This window comes from Aulostomus chinensis, chromosome 12, assembly GCF_037954235.1.
Source record: "Aulostomus chinensis isolate RoL2024-O1b breed Wild chromosome 12, RoL_Achi_v1.0, whole genome shotgun sequence".
In the NCBI taxonomy this organism is placed as follows: domain Eukaryota; kingdom Metazoa; phylum Chordata; class Actinopteri; order Syngnathiformes; family Aulostomidae; genus Aulostomus; species Aulostomus chinensis.
In genome coordinates, this window is record NC_141331.1 from 16,896,965 (window position 1) to 16,924,184 (window position 27,220).

The window sequence follows — 27,220 nt, forward strand, 5'->3', positions numbered from 1 at the left end:
TAGACAAAAAAATGTTTATTTTATATATGCTGCAGAATGATATAGTATAAAAATTGTACAGGATGATCAAAAAATAAATCTTTCCTACATATTTTGACTATTGCAATAAATACACTTTTTTTTCTCTTTCCTTTATCGGTTTTAAAAAATACATTAATCATTTGCTGGGACATCATTAAAAGAGTCTCTGTTAATCTTCAAGTGCCGGAAAAGAGACGATCTCTAATTATAGTACCTTCAGATGACTGACATGTCCTCGCCATGGCGTCAGCCTGAAGAGATGTCAGGGTGGGGGGGTGACAGGCTGCTGCTGTGAGCTCAGGTCGACCCCCCCCCCCCCCCCCCCCCTTAGGTGGTTACTGTGGCCCCGCTGGCAGCGTCGGTGTCTGTGGTCGACGGATGCAGACAGACTCAAGATGGCCGCTTGCCTGTACCCAGCAGGTAGATGCACAGCAGGTTGAGCACCATCAGAACCAGCACCAACCCGACGAGGACCTTCTGCACCCACAGACAAGTGCTCAGCTTCTGCTCCATCCGGGAGTTGGCCGCCATCAACCGCATGAGCTGGTGACATAAAAACTGGGTCAAACCTGAACGTTCTGGAGGTTCTAGTCAGACAAACATGGATGTAGAGGGCTACTCGGGTGCTTCAGGGAATTGTGTTCCTGCAGCTGGAGGGAAATCTACTTGCTGGGAAGGAAATAAAAGTTGGTGCAGCTGTTGCCAACTCTAGAAAGAGAGGAGGGCCAACAGAAACTAATGAATCTTTCAGAGGAGAAAATCAAAGCCTCTCTACTGTTGTCCATACAACTGGAGGAAGAGCAATTAGTGCAGTATAATGACTGGAAGCAGGAGAAACAGCCTGACTTTGAATGACCAACAGCAGAGTACCGACTGTTTCTCTCCTCTAATAACTGGGAGGTTCCCAGGCAGGAGAGATGCTGTATACACGGTTTGTATTTCAATAAATATTTGTAGCATGTAACTTTCCTGTAAAAGCACAAATTTAACTGAAATATTGCAGGGACTCACACCATCTTATTCATCTCCTCCACCAACCTGTGCATATACCCACCAGGGCGCTAGCTTCCCTAAACACTAGTCTCAATCCTAGAAATCACTAAAGCATCAGCGGGTAGGGGGTCTTCTCTTTCTCCTCTGGGATCACCTTCCCACCCACATCCGTGAGGCCCGCTCAGTCGAGAAAAACTAACTTAACCTGTTTGGAACCGCTTTTAAGCTCCCAGCGTCTGCAGGCAGCACTTCAACCTGTTGTCAAAAGCCTGGTAGTCCAGGATGCATACAGTCACTGTGTGCTCGACTCCATGCTGAAGTTCATAAAGTAAAAGCCAGTTATTGCGGTTTCTATCTAAATCGAATCTCAGGCATTTAATGTCAAACTTTTTCATCCACGTTATTTCACTTTTATCAATTCGGATTATCTTTATCTCTCTAAATGTCACTATTACTTTTTTACGTGCGGCCCTTTTTTTGTGATATTGGCCTATACGACGTTTTAATTTGACCCTTTTTTGGATTTTTTTTTTTTTTGCAGTGTCTGTTTACTAGTGACCCCCAGGTGACACCAGCTTTTACACTCTCTCGTTACTTCAAACAACCCGCATGTGTAGATGAGGGTAATTAAGAGCTCACTAAGGTATTATGGCTGTCAAAGTACCACCATTAACACGCTCAGGATGACAGGGAACATCTGACGTGTCTGTTCAGAAGACGTCCCAGTGGCGTACAGTAAACAATTACTATCTGGTTGATTTCTGAGAGACTGAACCCTGAAACAGAGCAGAGAATTCTGATTCTTATGGGTCTTTTTCCTGTCAAAATGTTTATAATGCATGTTTGTGCCGCATGAGGGGAAAAACAAGGGTCTTAAGTCATCTTGGTGGGCTCAATTTGCCCTGAATGCTGTCTGTGAGATACCACCAGGATCAGCCTCATAGTGCTCTTTAGACCAGCTTTGTTGCATTTTCTGTAGAGTTTATGACCCAGCTGCTTCCAGTTTGCTGCTAAACCAGTTTAAACGTCTCCAGGCTCGACACTTTACATGAAGGTCTTCCATGAGGAACCACGTCTGCACGTGGCTGAGGGGAAGACGACCAGTTTGATTCTTGGACGAGCAGAACAATCTGGGTCGGCGAAAACTAGCGTGCCTCTGAGGTGCCCTCCAGCAAAGACCTCAACAACTCAGAGTGTATTAACACCTGGCAGCTTCCTGCTGTAACTGTGTGTGTGTGTGTGTGTGTATGTGTGTGTGTGCGTGCGCACGCACGCACGTGCGGTCACTGGATGAATGAAGGTTACAACATAGAACTGTACAAGACATTCACAGAGACAAACGATCTGGTGAAGCTACAGGCAACTGACACACTCAATACTTACTGTCTTGAAAATCAAGTTATCATCTGGTGCCAGGGTGCATATCTTTGGAACATGCAATGACAATACAACAATTTTTGGGGGGTGAATTTCAATTCTGAGTGCGTGATTATTGTAATGATCAGCTACATCTGATGCATCAATGCAGCAGCTGCAGAGTAAAATGTGTATTAATCCGCGTGATGATGACGGACTGGATCGATATGAAGCTGCATGAGGTAACTTTTGTAGTCAAACACACAACGATTACTTTGTATAAGTCGACAACGAAACCTTCAAAACAAGGATCATTTTCATGACACGAGACTCCAGGAAGCTCTGTAAATTGATCATTTTAGAATTTCGGTAAACGCCTCACTTCTGTCGTCAACACAAGATTCCTTGTCGGTGTAAAAGTCACAAAAAAAAATCGTCATAAACGAATAGCAAGCAAAGGTGAATATTTAACTGTAGAAACGATCTCATACAGCTGTAGAGATAGGAGGGTACTAAAGGAAGAGCTCACCGCTGTGTTGAACTCCTGCTGCCCGCTGCTTCCTGCCTCGGTGGGGCTGTCCCTGAGGGGGCTCACTGCGGGCTTGACGCCCTCCAGGACGTGACAGCGAAGTCTGTCGGAAAGTCACAGCCGTGTAGGTAATATACAGCTTTCAAGTGTCAACTGTGACAGCAGATCAAGAGAGTGGTCTATTTTGTTTCCTGGCTAGTTAAGGAGCACACATGCGTACCTGTGTTCCATAACCTTAGCTTTTGGTACTTCTTTCCAGAACTGAGTGAGTTCCTGTCCAGAATTTTCCATCTCAGCAGCCATAATCAAAAATCGGTCCTGGGGGGAGGCCTGAGAACCTGCACAAAGAAAACCAGTCTTTGCGTCTAAGGTATAGGTTTGTGGGGCTAAAATCCCCAAAACAGAATGGAAAAAAAAATTAAAAGCCTGACATAAGAACAACAAAAGTTAGATTTTTCAGAAGACAAAATTAAATGGTTGAATCAACAACCAAGACAGCCGAACGACTCAGTTGAGAAACAGAAATCAAGAGGCGTTAGAAGTGGTGGTACTTGAAAAAACTGCAGTACCTGAGCTAGATTAAAACGAAGCTGGTGTGTTTTTTTGGGGGAGATGATTCTTTTAGCACTCCTGAAATATGCATGTCAGGCAAAAAGAAGTAGCTGCCGGCACTTTGGAAGGTTAATAGACTGGAGCATGAGCAAACATCTAGAGTGAGTGGAGTGCAGAGCAAAAAAGTAGTACCTCCGTGTAAGGACACCACGATATCCAATGAGGCTCCGACCTCACAGAAGCTGCTGCTGGGCTTCACTCGGTACTTCTCTGGTGCTGTGGTTCGAACCTTTGGAGACACTTTGATTAGTCAGCCCCTTTGTTGACTAATTCATCTGTTCTTTGGTCGAAGAATGCAGAACGTAGCAACACTAAAATGATTGTTTCTCCAACAGCCTCCAAACAAAAGATTAAGAGAAAATTTGCATCTCCACATCAAAGAAAACTGCAACAAATGAATCGCTTTAACTACCAATCAGATCAATCTTATCAAATCATCTTATTATTTAGATGGTTTTGATGTGTAGAGGCAAACACACACACGCGCGCGCGCACACACACACACACACACACACGCGCGCGCACACACACACACACACACACACACACACACACACACACACACACACACACACTCACCTTGAAGGCCAGTGGATTTTTGGTAACGTTGCAAAGGATAATGAGGCTTTTCTTCTCTGTCTCTCCGGAACCAAAACTGAGCTCCTCTGCAGGGCTGGAGGGAGAGAAAATACAAAATACTACAGTAATACTGCATGTAACAGCTATAACTACATCAGAGAGCTGCCTTTTGTGCTATTATGTGCCTCTTTTGGTGATTGAGGACAGATACATCAACTACATTAGTGCCACTCTGTCTATATGAAATGATTTCCCAAAAACTGACCTTCATTAATGCAGCACCCACTTTGTTTCCTGCGTTAATCTTGAAAAATAGGAAAAGTACTTCTGCAGAGTTGGACACAAAGAATCGGATGACAAGTACATGAACCAAAAAGGTGACGGATCAAAGAAGAGGTCATGTGTACTCTGCACCTCATGAATTAAGCACTGTTTTGCAACACCCAAAAAAAGGGCAAAAAAGACTTGGAAACACTGAACTTTAGTGAGGTAGGTTCACGTTTGTATCAAGGTAATTAATAAATGAGTCAATAAAAGCGCAAGTTATGAATACAGTAGATTAAAGTCAAAATGCAAAACATCTCTCACCATCTCCTGGTAGTAAGATTTCTTACAAACGCCTGTTGAAAAATGCCTCCATCACAGACTCCATCGTAGCCTGCTACTACTCTGGTACCATTTTGGCTGAAAAATGGTGGTTAGTAACGTTGAGCGTCACACAACCTCAGTGAATTAACTCGTTTCACTACCAGAATTTGATCCATTTGGTTTGAAAACATTTGGAAAATATAGAAAATCACAGTATTACTATTCATACCCATTCAAGTTAAGACAGGCTAACAGGAAGTAGCCTGCTGGATTAGCATCAGTGTCTGATCAAGAGGCTGCATAACGCAAGATGCATCCAGTAAAACACATTCAGACACGCTTGGTGGCAATAAGCTTCATAATTCACTGTGGCTTTAAATCGCTGAAGTCCCTGATTTTGGATCTTTCTTGTTACACAAATTGATCTAAGAAAATATTTTAACGAGTCAGTCACGCCAGGAAGAGCCGGGGTCCATCTGTATCATTCCCCTTCATCAGAATGTTGCCACACATGTTTACAAGCCGATGAACGGGCAGAATATGAGAGCATGAACATCTTTGGTCATCAAGACTTGGCACCTGCACTTGTTTACATCATTTTAAGAGATTGTTGTTTCATGTTAATTCTCTTCCTAATTCAAGATTCAACATCCCCTGCCAACATGTCTTGAAATCTTTCTCACAACCTGTGCTGTTATTATTCCTCACTCATCTGGATCTCTACTGGGCCTTTTTTTTTTTTGTTGGCTCAGACAGACACATCTGGGCGCCTCTACAGGAAGCGCGAGGATTTACGCTGAATTATGATCAGGTTTAGACAGGAAAGCACTCAGATCACACATCAAAGCTGTGGACTGACATCTAACTGTGATGTATTCTGCTTCACTCCTTCATGCTCGGGTGTTGTGCACTCAGCGCTCTCATGTTGATAACAGCCAAACTTAAAAATAGAACTTTTAAAGAACCATAAAATAGCCTCTGAGTTGATGGGTTCAGCCTCAGTGAACACTGCACACTCACTGAACTGCCAAGAAGAAACTAGTAAATGGATTATAATGTGCCTTTAAAGTATAAGGCTGCTCATTGATGTTTCATGGGCGAGAACTGCTAAGACCAAAGATATAGTTTTCTTCTTTTTCATGTCCTGTTCACCAGTGAAACAGCTGTTCGCCCCGGCGCTATAGCGAGCCAGTGGAGAAAACCTTTGGCAAACACAAGATCAAAGCCCCCCGACTCCCTTCAACAGCCTCCAGCCTCCACTTAAGACTAACTCTGCTCCTAAACAGAACTGCATTTAAGCCTCATTTAAATCTGTTTATCAGCGTGATTCATAGCCCAGAGCTGTCAGAAACCTCACATCAAAGCTGTTACTCTTGGAAAAAAAAAGAAAAAACCCACAAAGATCTCAACAGACATTGTTTATGAAATTGAGGAGTGATATTATACAGCACGAGCTGACAAATATTCTCCCAAAGCCAATAAAATCAGCGTGATTGCAGTTGTCATTTGTGATTCAAAGGAAGAGCTAACTGGAAACATGTAAGATCTTTGAGAGGACGTGCGTCCGACCCCCTCCACACATGTTTAATGGCACACAAATACTCATCGGAATACTATTTGCTCGTTCCACAAACAAGTTCAATTACTTGGCCTTTAACTCAGTTTTAAGGTCATCGCAGTAAAAAAATGCCCAGTTCAGCTGATGCATCTGGAACCAGCCCTCAGGTATCAAATCTCTGCACGTCTGACGCTGAACAACAACCAAACTAATTTCTGAGCGGAGGAGGATTTTAAAGAGTGATCGATGGTCGGCTGCCGCCTCTCACCGATTACTGTAGCTGTTAATGATTAACCACGCTAACTCATTTCTACTCAATGAGCAATTGATCGGTAGCAACCTTGATTCCTGCCCACATGTGACTAAATCAATTGAGTTATTAAGGTACAAACGCATCAATAATGACTTTAGGCTTTCAGCCAATATGTAAGGAGAACATTTTTGTCAATACGTACATTGCAAAGGTTTACTCACGATGCATGAACTTAGGGGGAAAGTCAGTCACGGCGCAGCACTTGAACACTTTTAGGAGATCAAACTTTAATTAGCTATTACAATGAAACACTTGTCGGGTCTGTATCGAGCTCAGGCTGTAACGATTGATTATTTTCATGATTAATCGAGCTATTACTTAGTCCATAAAATGGCGAGCAAGTCTGAGAATGTGAATCCCAATTTCCAACAGGCAGAAGTGACAAATTGCATCTTCTTTCCATCTAACAGTATAAAAACCCAAAGTATCTTCATTTTGTGTTAGAAATGACGAAAAGTTGTACGTCTTTTTTTTTTTCCCCCTTCCAAGAATCTAGAACCAGCGAATGTTCAACATCTTGTCAACCTTGATCCTGGATAAGGAACCTATAAAAAAAAAAAGATCTCTTCTGTAGTGATCTTGGCTACAAAATAAAGGCACTTATAATGATTTTGTCAGAGCTAATGATCATTTTTAGCTTAGCTTTATTTTGAACATTTCTGACCACAAGCGAAGCAGCCCTTTTTCTCGCTAGCTATTCATTTCTGATACATCCAGCACAAACCAAGTACAGACCTCTATTTTTGTGATGGCTTTATTTTCCTCTACTTGTGACTACACTGTCCTCTAGGCATATGAAAAAGATAGAAACCACATGGAACTGTTGAAAAAACAACAACATCTAATATGTGATAAAAAAAAAAGAAAGAAATCAATGTGTTCTGTCAGTAAAATTCTCAAAATGCAAACTGTGGAAAAATACTGGTGATGGAATAAGCAACAGGACACTGACTATTAAATTCTCCTCCAAAATCCTTTCTGGCACACAGCACACAGAGACGGTATGGCAGGTACAAAGACCTGCTCCACTGACGTCATGTCCCGCTGTATTTTAAGAATTACAATTAAATGAAACACTTCTTCAGTTCATTAAATTCCTGAAGCACCTGAAGGCAACAGGACAGACTTGTTGGGAAATGTGTAGCCGCTGATTTTCTGAGTGAGGTGATATCATGCATGATAGGTTACTGTTTACTGCCATTAAATCACCTGAAAACATAACCATGGTGCCATTTAACAGACAGACAGACAGACAGACAGACAGACAGACAGACACACACACACACACACAAGTCTGCTATGTTATATCTCAGTTTCTGCTAATGAGGAAGATTGCAGGGGGTTGGTAAAGAGAAACTAAGCCTGCAGTTTCAGGGTGGGAGGGGAGGGTGTGTGTGTGTGTGTGTGTGTGTGTGTGTTTTCAGCGACATGATTTGGCAGTGTAAGTCAAGAATTGTCTCTATTTGTTACCTAAGTCAACATTCAAAGATAACAAAATAGCATAAACTTGTGTGACCGGTGTGTCTCAGAGCAGATGTAAAAATCAGAGCTCACTTGCCTCTGATTGGACAAGGCCGCCCACTGAGGAGCCAATAAGAATCTGCAAAGTGGATTTTGGTTTATGGCAGCAGGAGAGGAGGGGGTCAGTTGGTGGTCACCTGGCACCATATCAACCAATAGGAAAACTGGTTTGCAATAGCTGGGTTTTGACCACTGGAGGGCAGCCACTGCTATATTTGTAACAACATATTGATTGTGAAAATTTGGACCTGAACCAAACAAACGCAACTAAGTAGCCAGTCCGATTGGTTTCAGTTGTGTTTGACTGATTCAGGTCAACTTGGGATTAATTTGGTGCATTACAACCTTCTTTACAACTTGTTCGAGGCAAAATTGGTGTAATTCGGTACAAAACGTACCAAGTGGTTACCAAGCGAGTAGCCACGTTTACGACATGAGATACCTTCGAAGTGTGTCTGACAGCGCATCAGTCTGATGCAACCACATAGAAATTATTCATGTCTATCACCACTTTCCAAAAACCAACCACCATTCTCAGTGATAGATGAGTGATTCCCGTTTTTGTCGGCCAACCGGAAAGTTAGCACCAGCAACTCAACCAAAAGCTAACAGGACTTTTGGATCGGATTTTGAACTATTGCAGAAAATGAGCTCTGTGGTAATCACATTTCTTTCAGCAAGATAACCTTCACTTATGAACAACACTTTCATGATTTTTTTTTTGAAGTGTAAATGCGATCAGAGGTCAAAAGCTACAAGACATTAACACCACGGATGCACGACTTCGACGTCCCCAAAACTTGCTCGCTCTTCTTCCATTTTCAGCTTGATGGCGTTTAATATTGGCAAAAAACCCTCTGCTCTCATTCAACCAGAACTTACACGTAAAACATTAACATATCTTGAGCGAGTACGATCCTCAGACCTCATTTCAGTAATTTAACTTAAACAAGATTGGAAAATGAGTTTGTCAGAAAGGGGAAATCAGACGATTCCTAATGCCAATTTATTTTGAGGTTATTTGGATCCCTACGCCTCTCGATTGGAGTAGAAAAAATATCAAGAACACCTCTCTGTACAGTTCAACATTACAGCTTCCTAAATGGGAGGGTTTGTTGCAAGGTTGTTTTATAATACCGTATTAACTCAACTAATAAGTATCTGAACTATTTACAATCCACCAACCTGCACCGAACTTGAACACATATCATTCTTGTTGCAGTGACACGATAGTGGTCAGTAAATGAGTATGAGCATACACGTTGATGACAGAAGGCATGATGGGTACCTAACATCAAGCAGAGGGCCTTTGAATGTGGTCAGTGGTTTCCTGGCTCCTTTAGCTCTGGCGCATGTCTCTCCTTTATCGTTGTCCTCTGCCTTCAAACTGTCTTCCAGGAAATTCACCTAGAATGACAAAGACCACTAAATTAGAAAAGACAGTCTTGAGTGGTGATAACAAATCAGACAAGCTTAAGCTGGCTCCCCGTTTGAGAAGGCAAACGTGTGACTTCTGCCCTTTAAGAGGGGCAGGTTATCAGTTAATGAGGTCAACTGCAAAGATTAATAAATAAGGTGAAAGTTGACGCTATCAAAATATCATCTTTTGCGACACATGCTTTTACTGAGAAACAGTCATGATTCGTCTTGGTTCTCTGGAAGGAGGTCCGGAAAACAAGAGGCATGTTTGAGAAGGAAGAACTAAAAATAATCCACAAACTCATGACTTTAAGAGAAAACAAAACAAATTTAAAGAAGTTACTCCAGGTCAGACACCATGATAATGCAACATGGATCCTTTCACTTCAGCACACCACCCTCCCCCTCAAACTTTGACCTTAATTCAAAATCTCAAGGGTTGAAATCACAAGACAACAGCTGACAGGAAAGAAATTGTGAAATGTTGTCCACGATGGCACAGGATTTGTAAAGAGGAGAGAGCTGGGGACATTGATGCTTGAATCATGGGGCTTATTGAGGATTGCAGGAAAACATATTGTGTAAGTTAGCGAATGGGGCAGAGCTGGGGGTGGGGGGGTGGTGCTGGAGCAAAGGTGAGAAGCTCTGCATGTGATGGGAACGTTTGTGACTCAGAGTCAAGTGTGATATTTGCTGGGACAAACAATAAAACGTGATAAAATTGCTGTTATGCAACGTTCAAAATGAAGACATCAAGAGATGATGAGCTGCAAGAAAATATTTCCATTTATTCATCATTCTGAAGTGCACACAAGACAAAAAAAAAATGGTAGAAAAACATTAAAACAAGGCCAAATTTTAATTAAACATTAAAATTGGGGCTTGATTGGTACATATATTATGAAGTACAACTTAGGGGTGAAATGATCTTAGGCACTGCTACATTTGTAATGATCATACAAAATTTGAATGCAGATTAAAAAAAAAAAAAAGAATCAAATGCAATAATTTAACATTTAAGAAAATGTACATCGAAATAAAATCGACCATAAAAAGAAATTTAAAACAGATCTATGAAGATAGAAAATGCAGAGACAAAGAAATGGTTGTTTTTACATGACAGAGGAGTGACATGCTCATTATGCGGAGTGTCTTGTTGATTCTACAGTACATATGAAATGAGGCACAAGGTTCTCAAGGTGATTAGCACTCACCAGAGTCAGATCTGGTTCTACATAGTGTTAGAAGGCACTGAAGGATTTAGTTAGTTTACTTCAGAAGTAGGCAGGTTTAATGTTTTAGTGCTACAGTTGTACGAGTCTAGTCTACTGTGATTTAACAGTACTCTGTAATCAGGCACAAATGATATGAAATGGTTAATGGGCTCGAGTGTTTGCATGTGATTGTGCAAAGGTAGGCTGAAGGTCACGCAGCCTCCACCGCTTGATAGCAACGTCTGAAATATTGGAGGTTTTTGTTTTGAATAGCGCAAAATTATTTAGGTGTAAAATTGAATTGCGAGGTCCAAGACGGGTCAAAAGGGTGGTGACGACATCAGTGGGCTGTCAGGAAGGTGCACTCACAGTAATCGATTCACATGAGTACACCTGCCTTTCCAGCCTGGAGAAATCTTCCGGACTCCTTGTGTGGGGTGAGATCCTACACTGCCTTACCACCGCCAGCCCTTGTTTCAAAACAGAGAGAAAGGCAATTAGCTTCCTGAAGCCATCAAGTTATCAGCAAAGCGCCTGCTGGAACCAAGAAGAATTCACTGTCGGGAGCAGTGGTGGTGGGGGCGGTGGTGGTGGTGGTGGTGGTGGTGGGGGCGGTGGAGCAGGGAGCTCAGCGGCGTTCAGACAGGCTTTAAGGGCACACAGGCTCATATATTAACACAGAGCTGCAGATTTAGCCACAGCCGCGGCAGAGAGACCTGGAATGAAGGGCTCGCTCCTAGCAATTGATTGCTCTAATTAACATTTTTTAAGATTTACAACTTTCTCTTAATCTCTCATATTTAACCTCTCTTCAATACTTTCATTTTATCCAACTAAGAGCCTGTAAATGCTGTGCTCTAATTTTTGAATGATTGGATGGAAATCAAGAGTATCTTCACCATGAACCTGCTGCTGGTCTCATCTACCTGACGACACTGAACCTTATACAGGAAAACACCCTCCGGAGCAAAGATTGAGACTTGTTAAATGTCCAGGTCCGTGTTGTAATTGTTACATAGCCTGTTAAGTAACTAACTGATATTTCTGTTTTAAATTTTGACTCCATATGCAATACTCCCCTAAAAGTATCACACATTAGCTGAGTGAAATTTTACCGAACACCAGACAATCGCTGAAATATTTGATCAGTCTTTTCTTATATCTCGGTGCGACTCTATTTTTCACATTTCCTGAAAAATGTAACTCCCTCTTTCCCACATCGTTGACCCGAGCATTTCTGTATCTAGTCCGATCTTACTGGGCTTTTGTGCCTTGGCTAGCTATGATCGTTCAGCATTTCTGGTTTCTACTACACAAATAATGAGCACCCGGCGATGCAAAGGCATACTAAAATATGTCAGAAAGAGCTGATTCCACTTTATCTCCTCCAGTTAGACTATCAACACTTGCTTCTGGAAATGATTATTGAGGCCAACCGCTGATTTGCATATCTCCGCTCTGTAAATCTAAATCTACTGTGCGTGACCAACGCTGTGTTGAGCAACAATGGGAGGACTGTTTGTTTGTTGAAGCTTAGCAGGATATAGTTTGGGTGATGCAGAAGCACCACTGTATCTTTCAAGATACAATTTCAGTGTTCTATAGGCAGCGAGCTACCCAGATCTCGAATGACAGTCCTGAAGAGGCAGTTGTGTCCCTGAATTGGATGTAGGTTGACACATCATAAAAGATCTGTTAACAGGAAGTCTTAAAAAAACAAAAACAAAAAAAACCCACCCAAGTAAATGAACAGGCACCTAAAAGATGTAAACGTAGGCTTTCTTTGGGTACAGCTAGCTAGAGAAGAAGATAAATCAATTCTGGAGGTGAGGTCAGACACTGCAGTCCAGTCTGTTACCTGGGTGCCTTTGGAGCTGCCAGAAGGAGCAGGCTGATGGAAGTTGAAGACAAGTTAAAGAGTGGGAATCTTCTGTAGACAAAAAGGGTCTCCAAGATGATGAGGAAGCAGAGCGCGAGCTTTGATGCATGAGTTTTGTCGGAAAGATTTAATTGCACCCAAAGACATTCGAAGTCACCTTCACAGAGACAATGAGCGAGAGCTTAACGCCGACCAAATCAGGGCATTACTTGCTCCATAATTCACAGTTGTCTGCACAGAGCAGTCTGATTACATGCTGTTATCCTGGGCTCAACTTGGAGCAAGTGAGTGCGTTAGAGTAGAAACAAGAGCAATGTCTGACCAATTTGAGTCAGAGCAGAGCGTCACACCCAGAGGAGATGGACACCCCTCGCTGAAATGATCCAGAATTAGCTGAGACTGGACATCAAACATGAGAAGCTAATAATACTGGTCCGACTATTTGTTCCTATACCTACAATTCTCAAATCACACTAATTTACCAATTCTACACTCATTTTTCACTTACAAATCTATAATAAGAAGGTATTTACACAGGACACAAGACGCAAACCTGTGTACGATGCCTTTTCTTTTCTTTTTTAAGTGTGTATCTGTTCTGAAAGATAAAATGTACCTTTTTGGGCTTTACAGCAACTTCAGAGTTGAAGCTGGACTCAAGGGCATCTTTGCCCTCAGATTCACCCTCTTTACTCTCCGTCTCATCCTCACTGACAATGGGTCCGTTGTCACAGATGGGAGTTTGGAAGTCATCATCAGGAAGAGGAGGATAGCTGTACTTGAACTGGTCCTGGAATATCAAAGAAAGTATGGTTTTTAAAACGTGTACATACATTTAAGTCCAGGTAGTCCACAGCTGCTTTTACACGGCCTGTTGAAGAAGGGAGATTTCACTTTGGAATAAGGGGACAGAATGTTCCATCACTGAGCCGGCAGCAGAAGTAGACACAGCACTGAGTTACCGTCTGTGGAAAGAGACAGCCAGCAGGGAAGAACACCTCACTCTCGACACACACGCTGTTGTGTTCAAATGTCATGCCTCTATTGCAGAACACCACAATGCTATAGACATTCATATGCTTGGTGGCAGAACATTGGCATTGCTTGTTTCTCTATAATGAAGCTAATCGTGATGTTTCACAGTGTAAGAGCACCTCAACTGCTAGTCTTATATGCATTTTAAATAAATAAATATAATGAACTGATGGTCGTTATGGTCTGCACTTATTAGTATGGAGAGTCAACCAAGAACTATGCACCATATTTACTATCTCACTACGCCCAAGGTTGATATCTGTACTTCATTTGATAAAAAAATCAAGAACTTAAAATATGAGATGTTATTGTGCTACACCAAAACTTAGACTAGCAGTCTTTCCTAAATAGAAGTTACTTTTTAAAGAAGATTTAATATGATCCAGCAACAGAATTCAAGATCAAGATCCCCCTGAAAGATGAATGCAACTGAATCCTGGATCCTGCATCGTTTCCATCTGACAGCAATAAATTAGTTCAAAATGTAAAGCTGCTTTGCTAATTTGGAGTTTTACATCTACAAACAGACAACATACCGTCCCACCCATGTGAGATGGCAAGTACTCCAGGCCGATGTAATTCTGGACATCAGATCTGGATGCAAACTTGAGCTTGCTGATGGCCTCCGGACCCAACCATGACTTCACGATCTTCCACGCCGCTGGAGGGAAGAGACAAGATATGTTTTATGCTGAGGATGTCAGGATGAGATCATCACTGTGGTGTTACTGGCGGGAGTAAACATGTCGAGGACTGTGATGGACTGAGACTCACCATTCATGATCCAAGGCATATCCACGATGATCATTTTGGCTGCAATGGTATGAAAGGAGAAGGTTGTTTGACATGAGTGTGGATGGAAATGAATGAGTGGCTGTAACATGTGCTAATCCAGCTCGACATTAGAAGAGTAATAAAATAATAATGATAACGATGATATGATATCAATTTTAAGACTCTTTAAAGTTTTTTGCAAATACACTCTTCTGCCTGCCTGCCTGCGTGTTACTTACATAAAAACTTTGGATAATATATTTTGAAGCAATTAATGATGTACTTCACAAAGTCCATGTCCTATAAAAGAAATAGAAAAATACAATGAATGACAAGTGTCAGGCAGCTTAAACAACAAAAAGCACTTGAAATGTTTTTAAAAGGAAGACTGTTCACGTTCAACCGCCCCTAAACCTGCAGGGACCGACTTAACACAGAGAACACATTACAAGCTCCTCTGGATGATCCCAACAATTCTCCTCCACTTCACACATTACATTCTTTTAAACAATGACACATTATCTACCATCTGACAAAAGATGAGACCTCACTGTCCTTCGGGTGTTGCGAAATGACAAAAGTGATTTAACTTGCATTTTATCAACATGAAAACACTGATTTAGGTACTTTCAAATCAAATCATAGCTCTCATATAGAAGATATAACTACTTAGTGGCCATACCGAGAAAAAAATATGGCTATAGAGAGATATAATCTATTTCCAGTTCGCAAGCTGTAGATTAATTTTATCAAAGCTATTCGATCAATTCTGGCAACACATAATTTTTTAATTCTCAAAATTACTCAATCGTGGGCAAAAGTTATATCTTATATAATTGTCTTTCCCTATGGCCACTCTGGGGTTCCATGAGAAGGTAAACAACACTTTAACAACCTTTTCAGAAGGAGTCGATGATAGATGTTGATCTTGGTGCTCTATGTCAGTGACAATCAAAAGGCAAACAGGGGATTTATGCATAGATCCAGCCCGTCTATCTTGGCTAGGCTCCATAATTGGCTGGAAACCTCATTGCTATGCAGGAGACTCACTCTGGAGCCTTAATGAGATCATACTGACCAGCCCTGCTCCTGCTCGTGCTGTGGTTCAACAAGCCCCAATCAGGCTGTTTTCTAGTCCCCTAATTTACTCATTTGATACTCTTCTTGTCGTAGCTGTTGTTCCTTTCTGTCCCCCTGCCTGTGTTAGTTTGTTTGTATCTGATTCATTTCTTCAGGTAACAGCCGAGCTGGTGGAACAGACTTGCTGACAGAGTGCTCCATCAAGAAGCTCATGCCTGTGACACACTGAGTCTACGGATTAGACACTCCACTCGAGTTGACCAATGGGATTTAAAGGTTACTTTAATCTCCAAAGAGAAAAACCATTGAAGAGTGTCAGCCCCTGCAAGACCACAGCAAAAAATAGGAGGACAGTATTTCAAGGACTCAGTAACGACGCGTCTCCTTCTCTATAATAATGCACATATTTAACAGAAAGTGAATGACAAGACATCATAAAAAAATTTAAAAAAACACCATGGACTTACTATATTTCCGAGGCCAGACTCAGTCATGTCAAACAAGACGGTCAGTGGCATCCCAGGCTCTTTCTTTGCGTAACGTTCCAGCCAGAAAGCAACATACTTCTTCTTGTCCATGGTTGTTTTTGCATCCTTCACATGCAGCTTCACTTTGAACCAGACTAAACACAATGGACAGACGGGATTTAGGGTACGTGTTTGTGTAGATTCTTGGTGAAGTTCACACCCTGAAGATCTAAAACAACAACAAAAAAAACATGAGTAGTGAAGATTAGTGTTATCATGTACATACAGAGCTTGTTGCCCTCCTTGTCGTAGCCGTGGAGGAAGACCGCACCCGTCTCAAACATCCACCTGGGAATGGAGTTCTCGGTGAGATCTGAACAAATAAAAGCAGACAGACATTATTAGATTACAGAGATTTTTATTCGACTCTAACTACATGCATGAGCACCATTTGAAAATATATCATCATCATCATTTCATTTGGCAAAACCAGATGACTCAGTTGCTGAAGATGAATCATCAAAAGCCCAAAATATCACAACTGGTTTACAGCAACAGATATTCGGTGAATTACAGGTGACCCTCAGCCTGCTTGTTTTTACAGAAAGTAGCATTTCCACAAGCATGATCAGAAGGAGTTAGAAACAAGTAGTTGATATGATCTAGGTGATTAGGCGACATAGCCTGGGATCCTTAGAGATTTTTATCTCGATTAAATCACATTTCCTAAAAACAACAACTGATAAATTGAATTTTCCTGTTTACAGACCTACAACAAGCAATTTGATAAAATTCCCGTGAATACAGAGACAGTGGCGATTGTTCTTGGGCTGCCTATTCATCGGGCGATGGTGTTTAACACACAATGACCCTCTGTCTGTCTGGAAAAGAACCACTGATGGGCAGGATCATAAGAGGATGTGAACGGCTGTACTGAACTTCAGCTCTTTATTATATCAAATTATGCCTGCTGATTTAAAACTGAAGAATACTGTTATCTAACATTTAAAGTTCCATCCATCCATCCATTTTCTATACCTCTTATTCGTTAAGGGTCGCAGGAGGTGGAAAAGGGGGCCTGGAGCCCATCCCAGCTGACATTGGGTGAGAGGCAGGGTTCAACCTGGACAGGTCGCCAGTCCATCACAGGGACATTTAAAGTTGATTGTTTGATTTTAGTTATTTATAGTTAGAGTTGGTTATTCATTTTTTGCTCATACTATTTAGTTAAACAAAAGGTTTCAAAAAAGTCTTGTTTAATAATTAATAGTATAGTCAAATCATTAAGATTTAGGAAGTACTATTTAACTAAAATAAGTGATAAGATACATGGTTTGATTCAAAATTGTGTATAAAAGTAAAGTAGTATCAACCAAGACATTTTTCTTGGTCAATCTTAACCGAGCGACTACGATTTGAAAATAAAGATATTACTGAAATAATTTCCAGGATTTTCCCCAGATTTTATTGGCTTGATGCATTTTTCACAAACTTTTCCAGGCTGGAATTTTTTTTTTTAAATTCAATGACAGTTCCTGACTTAAGTGACCCTGGAAGTTGCCCTTATTTTTTCTTACCATTCACGCAGTATTCTTTCCTCCACTGAAAACTCTCATCTATCATTTTCAAGGCGTCATCAATAACATAAATTCTCCACATCAGGTAGCCCTCCACCAGGGCATCATCAGTCTGAAGTCTCTCCAAATCTCTGGAGTCATATTTATTTTCTGGTGAATCTGTAAGCAAGACGCACAGACCACAATTTTAGGATAAACAAATATTAGTAAGGACACCGATAATAGAATTTTTCTGAATATCAGATATCAACAGGATGCCTTCCTGTAAAGTTACTGCATGTACTAGCAATAGCTAACATTAGCTGGTTATCTGCTGGAGCTTATCTAGGCGGTAGGTCACGGTGTTATTACCATCACAAAAGAGACTATAATTGGACAGTTAGACTATAATATTTCAGCATTCAACATTTAATTTACCTAAAAGTTAAATTACAGACGAGTCAAGCTGCAAGTAAACGTCAGCTGAACCGCGACAAGTGTTACCTTGGAGGAATTCATTCTTGAATCTCAGTCTCGTCTCTTCAATTTTTTTCTCGATATCCTGTCACAACAGAGTCACTGTGTCAAATGACGCATATTTGCGAGACAAACGAGCGCAGTGTCACGTAGGAGTTGTTAACGTTACCTGGGCTCCTTCGTGTTGTTCAAGTTCAGCCATATTCAACTGTCCTCGGGTTGCCTTTCTTCCTCACTAGCAGTTCCTACTTGAGCTAGCTCGTTAGGCTAGCCTCCGTTGAGCTGGATGAATCAGTGCCGACTGCGAAACTGACATCCGGCTGTTGCCATTTTGGCTCAAGTCGTGGCCACACCTCTTCCCTTTGTTGTTTGTTTGGAATGGCAAGAGGGAGAATTGGGTTGGACTGTAAACGGAATAACATTAGAGGCCCGTGTAATCAATCCCACGGCCGGTTAGGGTTAAGGAGGTCTTGTGAGCTACACGCATTAGCTCACCCTTCTCAACTCGGCGCTGTTTACAAACTCAACTCCCACAATGCACTTCGGCTGACAGGAAGCGTTTGGCGCGCTGCTTCGAGTAAAGTTGCCGTGAAACCATGTAAAAGTTATCAGGGCACGTGTGAGTAGCTGCTAATCACGGGTATATTTGAGTAACCGGTACGCTGTTGTCGTGGAAGTGACGGCTCACAAGTCCTGACATCGTCTGTGTTGATGACAAGGGGAGGAAATCCAGCATCATGGAGAGATTGGGCTCGAAACTGTCATTCTCTGGGAATTTAAACTTGTTTAACGCCTCGTCTTCCAGAAACGACGAGAGGATTGAGCTGACATTTCGTAGCTTTTCGTTTAAACCGCAGCGTAACAAATTCCTGCAGGCAGCTGACGGGGCAGCTGTCATCAGCAGGAGGAGAGCAGCGCGCGTGGAGGTTGAAAAATGTCAATGTGCCGTACACGCTCGCGAGAGGTCTGACGTAGCCTGTGTTTTAGTGTCAAATAAGGATGAGAAAGGTTTCCACTACAGTCTCCTGACACTGGATAGCTCAAACCGACTGGAGCACTGTTTCGAGTGGAATCTGCCTTATCACCTTGGAGGAAATGTGTCCATCCTCCGGGGCCCCTCGGTGCTGTGGGATCATGCTGGGAGTGTGTTCTTCACATCATTGCAGGCTGCAGAGGTCAGACAAGTACCCTTCCAGTTGTCCCACTGTATTGTTGGAGAACTTCCTCTCTGCAAAAGACAAGTATTTGTAATTGGACTGCAAAGCATGTCAGAGCAGAACTCCAATAACAACACCCTGGGCTATTTTATTGGGAATGGACAAACATTTGATGGAGCTCTGATTTTACCTCGCCCCTACATTTCCATCACTAAGCACATCCTGGTACTCTCTGCTGAATACGTGGAGGGTGAGCTGACGTCTGCTGTGGTTGCAGTAACATCCAGTCAACAACTTGTTTATTTTGAGAATGGCGTTGTTAAAGACGTGTGTCGGCTTCCGTTTGAGCTGCCTGAAGATGTCCAGCTTGTCCACACCGGACGAAATGGAGTCCTCTTTGTCGTAACTTTTCAGCAGGGGAATGTTTGTGCCGTGTGGAAGGACACATTTCAGGCATGTAAAATTTCAAACGATCAATTTGCTGGGGTTGAAACGGTATGAGAGTTTCATGGTTGTGTAATTGTCTGATAATATCAAAGTATATGGTATTACTTTTTTTTTTTTAATTCATGCTTGTCATCCGTTAAAGGAGTGTAAACACAGGGACTTTTTAGTTGAACAAACAATAGAACCTTTCTTGTTTAAAAACAAACAAGGAAAGGAGATGGAATAAATCAATGGTTCTCAACCGAGAGGCTGGGACCTCCATGGGGGTCCCATTTTTAGACTTTTCTCTACCATCTGTACCAGTTGTCTTGGCATAGATTTCATTGAGTGATGATATTGATTTATTTCTTGCCATAATTGATCCCTTGGGCCTGAAGTACAAACATTGCATGTGATGGTGCAGTATTTTACATAATTTAAAATCATTAAAGCCAGAATGGAAATTGTCCTTCTGAGTGTGGGCAAAAAACATTACCATCAGAGGACCAGGGATTGCGAAAGCCAACCTGGTTATTCTGGAGTGTCGCAGGTCAAAAAAGTTGAGAATCATGGCATTGGAGAAGCGTTTGTTTTGAGAAGCTTGGAAACAACATAGCGGTGCAACCCTACTATGGAACAATTGCTCTTTTTAAAATCTAATATAATTATGACAGAATTTGCTGTTGTCACGTCCAGGTAGCCTCCCAGTGGTCCGGTGTCAGCTCCGTCCACGTGGACAACTTCCTGGGGTGCGGAACAGACCAGATGCTGCTGATTTTTCAGGATGAAGGTGTAACAGGACAACCACTGGAGAATTTCATCCTCACCGACCTCTGTGGCATTTCATTTTCTGTAAACGAAACTTCCTCCGTCTCAACGTGTAAATGTTTTCCCCTTTACAAGTGCGTGTATTTCTCTAGATAACTAAAATTGTTTTAAACTACATTTTAGCAGGGCCAGCAGGAGGGAGCACCAAAGACGTCTCCTCCACCTCCGGACAACTACCTCCTCACCATTCGAGCTCTGGAATCCAGATTACAGGTGAACGTTGGTCGCATTGCATCCCTGCAGTTGCAGTACTTTTATGAAAGCTTCCATGCCGACTTTATCCAGCTCATGTCAAATAATTCACCGAATACTTGCACATCCGATTTGTGTTTTCATGAACTGCTATTCTCATGACATTACTCAAAATAATTTATTTTGTTTACACAGAAATATCATTTTCTACTATTTGGGGTACTTTAAGTAAATTCTAGACATTTTCATTCCAAGTGATGTGTGATTTCCTTACTTGAATAACTACATTAATGTTAGTAGTTCTGTATATTTCCAGGAGCGACCACTTCAGAGCATTTAGGCGTATAAAACTAATAATTGTTCTCTAGTCGTAATCAAGGAAAAAGTTTGTTTTTTTTATAATTGTATTTTTTTTTTTGGTATGTTTTGAAGCGGTATTGCTGTTTCAAAATTGTTTTTTCAAAAAGTTTACCGTTGAGATTTTTGTTTTAGATATTTTAAGAGTTACAACAAGAAGACACTGCCTACCTTTGTAATGAAAATCAATAAAACCTATTGAGATCAGCAGAAGAAAAAAAAGCAGCAATAATGCTATAATACCAGCATAATCAATGATCTGCAATGATGACGGACCTTCTGTGGATTGACTTCTGGAAAGGGAGCCAAGTTTGCTGTCAGCATAGGTTCAATTTATTATTTATACTCTTAGTTGATTGCTCTTTCGTTTAGAGTGGATTGACCGTGCTTCAAGGGCTTCAACAAGAAGTGAGGGTGAAGGAAAGAGTTCTGCAGCAGTCAATAGGAGTCCTGACGGATGTGGTCTCGGAGCGAGAGCCAGTTATGACCCAGCATGAGCAGGTACGGCGGTATACAATCACGTTAAAAATATATATATATATATATATATATATATATATATATATATATATAATCTTTAAATTCAAATTACGAAGTTTTATCCAGTTATACATACACACATATATATGTGTATATATATATGTGTATATATATGTATATGTATATGTATATATGTGTATATATATATATGTATGTATATATGTGTGTGTGTGTATATGTATAACTGGATAAAACTTCTTAATTTGAATTTAAAGCTATACAACTAGGCCTGTGTATTACATTCAAATGAGAATAAAAAAATAATTTGAATTCATGAGATGTTTTTATTCAGGGGAAAAGAAATTGAATTCTGGCCCAGCTCATCTGAAATAATGACGAACTTTTCATTCATCGACGAAGACGTTCTCAACAAACTGACAGAGCAGGAATTTTTAGTTTTTTTTCCAAATTGATAACACAATTATCTTATATTTCTGAAAAAGGGCCCTTTTTTCATTCAAATGTATTAAAATTCAGAGGGTTTTGTTGTTCTTCCTCAGGTGGCAGTATGTTTCTGTTTACAACTTATTAACTTGGAATAATACACCCACTGCCTTTAAGTTAATAAGTTGTATACAGAAACATACTGCCACCTGAGGAAGCACAACAAAAACCCTCTGAATTAAAATGTATTTAAATTCAGAGGGTTTTTGTTGTGCTTCCTCAGGTGGCAGTATGTTTCTGTATACAACTTATTAACTTAAAGGCAGTGGGTGTATTATTCCAAGTCGCCCGCTCCTCCCCCAGTTAGTTCGATGTGCTGCGGCACTCGTCACTCATGCTGCCACGCTGTCATATCTGAAATGACATCTGACATGAAGCTGTGACAGCCAGTGTTTATAAAGCTGCCACAGGCATTAAGGAAGCAAGATAAAATGTAGGCAGTAAAAACAAACACCAGCAATTTTCCCCCCTCGTCTTCAACTGGTGCTCTTACATTTTTTAAATGCCTCTTGTGCTCCGTTTACCGCAACAGCTACGACCAAACCTGCTGCACCTGCTAGAATCGCGCTCTTAAAACTGTCTGTGGTACTAATCAGCCTTTTTTTTTTTTGACAGGCAAAAAGCATTTTTACAGAATGAAAAGTCACTTCAACACTTGTATTATAATTTCCTGATCATAGACCACCACTTCTACGCCTTTGTTGAAATTCAAGGTCTAACACAACCTGCTGCTGCTGCTAATGCTGTCACACACTTGTCATTGCTGATTACAGTCCTTGTTCATTCTGTCCAGGAAGGCCTTGTTGCTCTCTGGGACTGTGATGATGATGATGAGTCAAAGGATGAAGCCTGCGATGACGAGACCCGAGATGTGCCAGCAGTGTCTTCAAAACCTCAAGCTGACAAGCTGTGGCATCGTATCGCTGGGGACCGAATGGTTGTGGGAGTGATACTAACAACTGACAGCTCAGTGTAAACACAATTTTATTTTCATTGAAGTGAGTTGTATAGCTTCTTAGTGAAGCATATATATAACATTGACATCATATAAACACATGCTTAAAGTGTCTTATCAGCGATGAGGGGAATGTGTGAAGATCCAGCACGTTTTATCCACTTGAACCAAAAAAATAGTTAGAAAAAAATATGGCCTCTTTGTCAACTAAAAGGAATATTAGGAGCCGTTACTCCTCGCCGTCTGTGTAGAAGACAGAATAGAGGAACAGATTGTTGCGCCTCTGATCCACCAGCCAGTGTAGCAGCAGCGCCATTGCAACAGTTGCGTGAAGGGGACAGCCGAGTAACTTATTCAGAACCCTGTCACTGTGGAGTAAACATGTAGCTGGGACTGGGACTGGTGCTGGGGCACTAACGTGGAGTCTCTGTGGAAGGAGCTACAGAGACCTTTGACTGCCTAAATCCTGTCATTTCAATCTTGAGTCCCTGTGGATGTTTGCAGCAACCATATAGGGACGGATGGACAAACGACCCGTAAACACGCCATCACCAGCCTGCGTCTGTCGCCGCTGCAAAGGCTTAAAAAACTTTGAACATAGACTTCTTTGTTAAAAAAAAAAGAATGGGCTTTTCCCTGCTGTTCATTTAATGTCTTTTAAAATCCAACAGATGATGTGAATGTCGTATCAGGTCTTATAGGGAGAAGAATGCAAACGTTGCTTTTCTTTTAATTAAACTTCTCAAAAAAATCCATATCTCCCCAAACCCACCAATGATAATAATAGAGGGGGAAAGAGAAAATATATATTATTAGGGTTGAAAAAAAAAGGAGTCCCAAAGAGAGAACTGTCCAAATATTGCATCAGAGCTAAATGAATTTACTATTACAGGCATTAGTAAGTTTGACAAGTCAGAAGCACTCCTCTCTAGCCGGCAGGTAATATTAATACGATTTTCATAGATTCCTTTATAGTTTAGTAAGTTTAATGTCCCTTTTTTGATGGCTTTTATCTCCATGTGAACTTTACTGAGCCAGATTCAGGTTGTCCAGCTGGTCGCCATGGCAACAACGTTGCGATGACCATCCTTCTGTGGTAACAAGAAACTATCTGCTTTCTCCATCCATCTGTACTGTGTTTTTTTTTTTTTTTTTTTTAAATGCTCAATTTAGAGTATGATTGAAACAAGCGCCTGCATGTTGCTCTTGTGATTGGTGCACTTTTGAGAGCTGATGTCATTTCCCCACCTGAAGATAGTGCTGTTAATCAGTACACACACACACACACACACACACACACACACACACATGCACGATCTGGTGTTTGGTATTTGAGATCCAGCCTGATTACCTACTGAACGTGTGATACCTGATTGTTAGTGATGTGTTATTTTTGTTCCAGACCATCGGCCAGTGTGAGCTTATCCATCCTGACAGAGACGGGCCAGAGCTCAACGCCTGCAGTCATCCAGACCCAGAGCCAAGTGTTCTGGCTCCCTGCGCCCAGCCCTTCCTCATCATCATCGTCCTCCTCAGCCTCCCCATTCTCAGAGCCGGCAGCCAAAAGAAGCAAGCAGCGCATCGCCGGTAGACCACATGATCTCAACACATGTAGACTGGCTGTGACTGCTGTGACCAGGCTGACACCTCTGTTGAACTCTGGCTGTGTCAAGTGCCGTGTCATGCTCCATTATGTCCAGAGAAAAGATGCTTTTGCCCTCGTGAGCAACCCAACACCGGTTGTCCGGTGCTGTGGTGAAGTCACTTTAGATATCTGTGGAGATTTCACTGCCCAACTGTTGAAAAACCCTGAGCTGAAAACAGGTAGAGTGGGTCAACGTTCTCAGAACTCAAGACGTTGATTTTGATTGATTTTTAATTATCGTCTTTTTTTGTGCTCAGATGAGGTTGAGGAGGACTTGCTGAGCCTGTTTGCCATGCTGGATCAATGGGTCTTCCACATAGACTCTCCTGATCACAGCCTGGGTGATATAAATGGTTGGATTCATAAAAGAGAAGGTTGCATGAGGATAGAAGTCAGCCCTCAGTATCTGCTGTTAAATTCTTCAGGACCATCTGCTGTCATGCTGCTGCACTGGCATCAGATAACCCCGTTCCAGGGGGAACTGTCTGTCCACTCCAGGTAAGATGGCTGTATTACTGATCTCTGTCTCTCATGGTACCAGATCCTAAAGAAAATGACCACAGTGGTAGTTACAAAAGAAAAGATGTTGCTGCGTCATAGATGTATTCAAACTACAAGACAGTGTCGAAGAATTTAATTCAAAAGAACAAAGAGAGGTCAAAAAGGGCTCGGTTTTCAATTCAAAGTTGGCCCAGTGTCATGCATGAATTTTTAAGCAAAGCCTCAAAATGTTTACAAAAAATGCTGATTAGGTCTGTTTCAATCAACTGGGTTTGGAGTGAATCGTTGACTAGGCGGTGTGTATTTTCATCAGAAGATGGCAGTATCCACAACTTCACCCTTGGTTTAACAGAGAGTAAAGGAAGAGTCATCTAATCTAAGCCATCTCCAGCCAAGATGAATTACTTTCAGTTTGGCATGTTAACATTTTTTGTTCCAGCTTGCCTTTGCTATGTGTCACGCTGTTCGGAGAGTCAGACAAAGTTTGGGAATATCCATGAAGACTGTGGCAATAGAAAAAGCTGACCAGTCATGTGAGTTCAGGGTACGCTGCATCCTAAAGATCAGAAATTCCAGAGGGGCTTTCCATCAGAAATGGCAAAACCCTTCTCAAGAGAGCTTAAAAACTTTTTTTTTTTTTTTTTTGCATAATTGAGGGATTTCCATTTCCATTGACCTTTTCCACTGTTCACAGAAACACTGATTCCACTTTATATCAAAGGAAAGATAATCTGGCAAGCAGGCCCACTTAAACACCTGCAAATGACCAACAAGAAAGAAAACATTAGAATCATTTTACAGCATGTAATTATACTCAAATGCTGACTGTTCCTTTGCAGCCAGTTACAGATGCTCCAGCTGCTGGACTCCCTGTTGGACTACCTACCCGTTTCCTGCTCCATCAAGCCTGTAAAAGGTCCAAGCGAACGGGGAGAACTTCAAACATTTTCTCTGGCTTTGGAAAAAGAGGTGGTTTCCCTCCAAGAGCTTGTGACATCACTGCTATGTGGAGAGCAGGAAGATAAGGGGAGTTTGAGCCCAGGCCCTGAGGAAACCCTGCAGCCAGGTTCTCTGGAGGGGCTCCAGAGGTGTAGAGAAGTGTGGCAGCGGGACGTGGAGCGGAGTAGAAGGAGTTTAAGACCACTTTTGGATGCAGGGAGATATCGCAAACTGATCCAAAGGCTGAGCGAAGTCCAGCTCGATGGGGACTTGGCAGCTCTTGTAGAGACGCAGAGGTCTTTGCTCAGCTGAAATGCTGCACGTGTTTACTCGGTTGCAAAATCTGTTACCTGGATGAACAAAGTACGTAGAAATGAATGTAATGAGTGTTTTTGCTGCCCCTAGTTTGACAGCACACGCTCCACCTGTTCTTTGCAGACTGTCTGGTTCCACAGGTTTCATCTAGCACTACTTAGTCTTCTGTTCATGTCCCGTTTCGCTCTGTCTCCAGAATCTCCCCTTCAAGTCTGCAGCTGCTGTTTGCTATGCAGCAGGAGGTGCTTCTCTCATCTTGACGCCGTTATGAATAAAGACAACAGTTGATGGGAGAGTGAGGAGTTCTACAGCTGCTGTAGTTGACTGAAAGCTTTTAGTGGTACGTCTCCCTCATGGTTCAGTTACTTTCCTGTGAAAAGTCCTCGGGTGCTGCTTCCCCTATTATACTGCACATGCTGTCAGCGGTGTTCGCTAAAATGTCAGTCTTGCGCAGAGAACATCAAACGCTACTTAATACCACCAAGTCTTTGCTGGACACACGAGGGCTGTAGCAGCTTGACCAGCGGTGAAAATGTTTGGGGAGGTGTTTTTTTTTTTTTTCAGCCCAGTGGGGAATGAGAAATTGCGGACGTGCATTTCATTTTGTTTTTTTATTTATTTTTTTTGTTTTTTTTGGAGGGTCACAGCTTTTGAGGAGAGATGAACTCCCACTGTTTCGCACCTTTAATGTATCTTCCTAAAGGTCAGCCACAGCTTCAACGGGACGTTCTGCCTCAGCAGCCACTCCCATGAAAATCAAATTTCCCCCAATTGTAGTTCCGTCGTCTTTTTCCAGTGACATGCAGTAACATCTTTTCTAAGATCCTGCATGACAAGCACACAACTGGTGTGACATCGTATACAATTCTTGACTCCTAAGTGGCTGTGGGCTTATTTGAAAGTTTTGTGCCAATTTTTAGGATGCATGAAAAGGTTTTCATCCGTTTCAT

The 27,220-nt window shown here is 41.7% G+C and overlaps 2 protein-coding genes across 9 annotated transcripts in view; one reads left to right on the top strand and one right to left on the bottom strand.

Annotated features, from left to right (window-relative positions):
- mospd2 (motile sperm domain containing 2) lies at positions 1-18,506 on the bottom strand. Of its 2 annotated transcripts, XM_086220548.1 has the most exons (16): positions 18,141-18,506; positions 17,999-18,056; positions 17,516-17,674; positions 16,225-16,311; positions 15,939-16,093; positions 14,631-14,691; positions 14,392-14,430; positions 14,154-14,278; positions 13,199-13,372; positions 9,359-9,477; positions 4,091-4,184; positions 3,644-3,740; positions 3,120-3,237; positions 2,900-3,002; positions 2,398-2,439; positions 1-564 (listed from the first exon to the last, which is right to left on the bottom strand). In XM_086220548.1, exons 1-16 carry the CDS (start codon positions 18,171-18,173, stop codon positions 412-414), a joined length of 1,617 nt encoding a protein of 538 aa, XP_086076674.1. In that variant the 5' UTR covers positions 18,174-18,506; the 3' UTR covers positions 1-411. The 2 variants fall into 2 exon arrangements, with proteins under 2 accessions (XP_086076674.1, XP_086076675.1); XM_086220549.1 differs by lacking the exon at positions 2,398-2,439 and having other exon boundaries at positions 18,141-18,504.
- fancb (FA complementation group B) overlaps positions 18,358-27,220 on the top strand; it is a 15,017-nt gene continuing 6,154 nt past the window's right edge. For 3 of the 7 annotated variants that reach the window (XM_086220539.1, XM_086220541.1, XM_086220540.1), the window contains exons 1-8: positions 18,358-19,585; positions 20,255-20,406; positions 20,506-20,595; positions 21,304-21,432; positions 22,709-22,887; positions 24,273-24,694; positions 24,773-25,013; positions 25,856-26,610. In XM_086220539.1, coding sequence (XP_086076665.1) covers positions 18,709-19,585; positions 20,255-20,406; positions 20,506-20,595; positions 21,304-21,432; positions 22,709-22,887; positions 24,273-24,694; positions 24,773-25,013; positions 25,856-26,267 — 2,502 coding nt within the window. In that variant the 5' untranslated portion in view covers positions 18,358-18,708 and the 3' untranslated portion in view covers positions 26,268-26,610. Of the gene's footprint in view, positions 19,586-20,250; positions 20,407-20,505; positions 20,596-21,303; positions 21,433-22,708; positions 22,888-24,272; positions 25,014-25,855; positions 26,611-27,220 lie in introns of those variants that run through there. The other 4 variants (XM_086220542.1, XM_086220543.1, XM_086220544.1 and 1 more) reach the window with 4 other exon arrangements.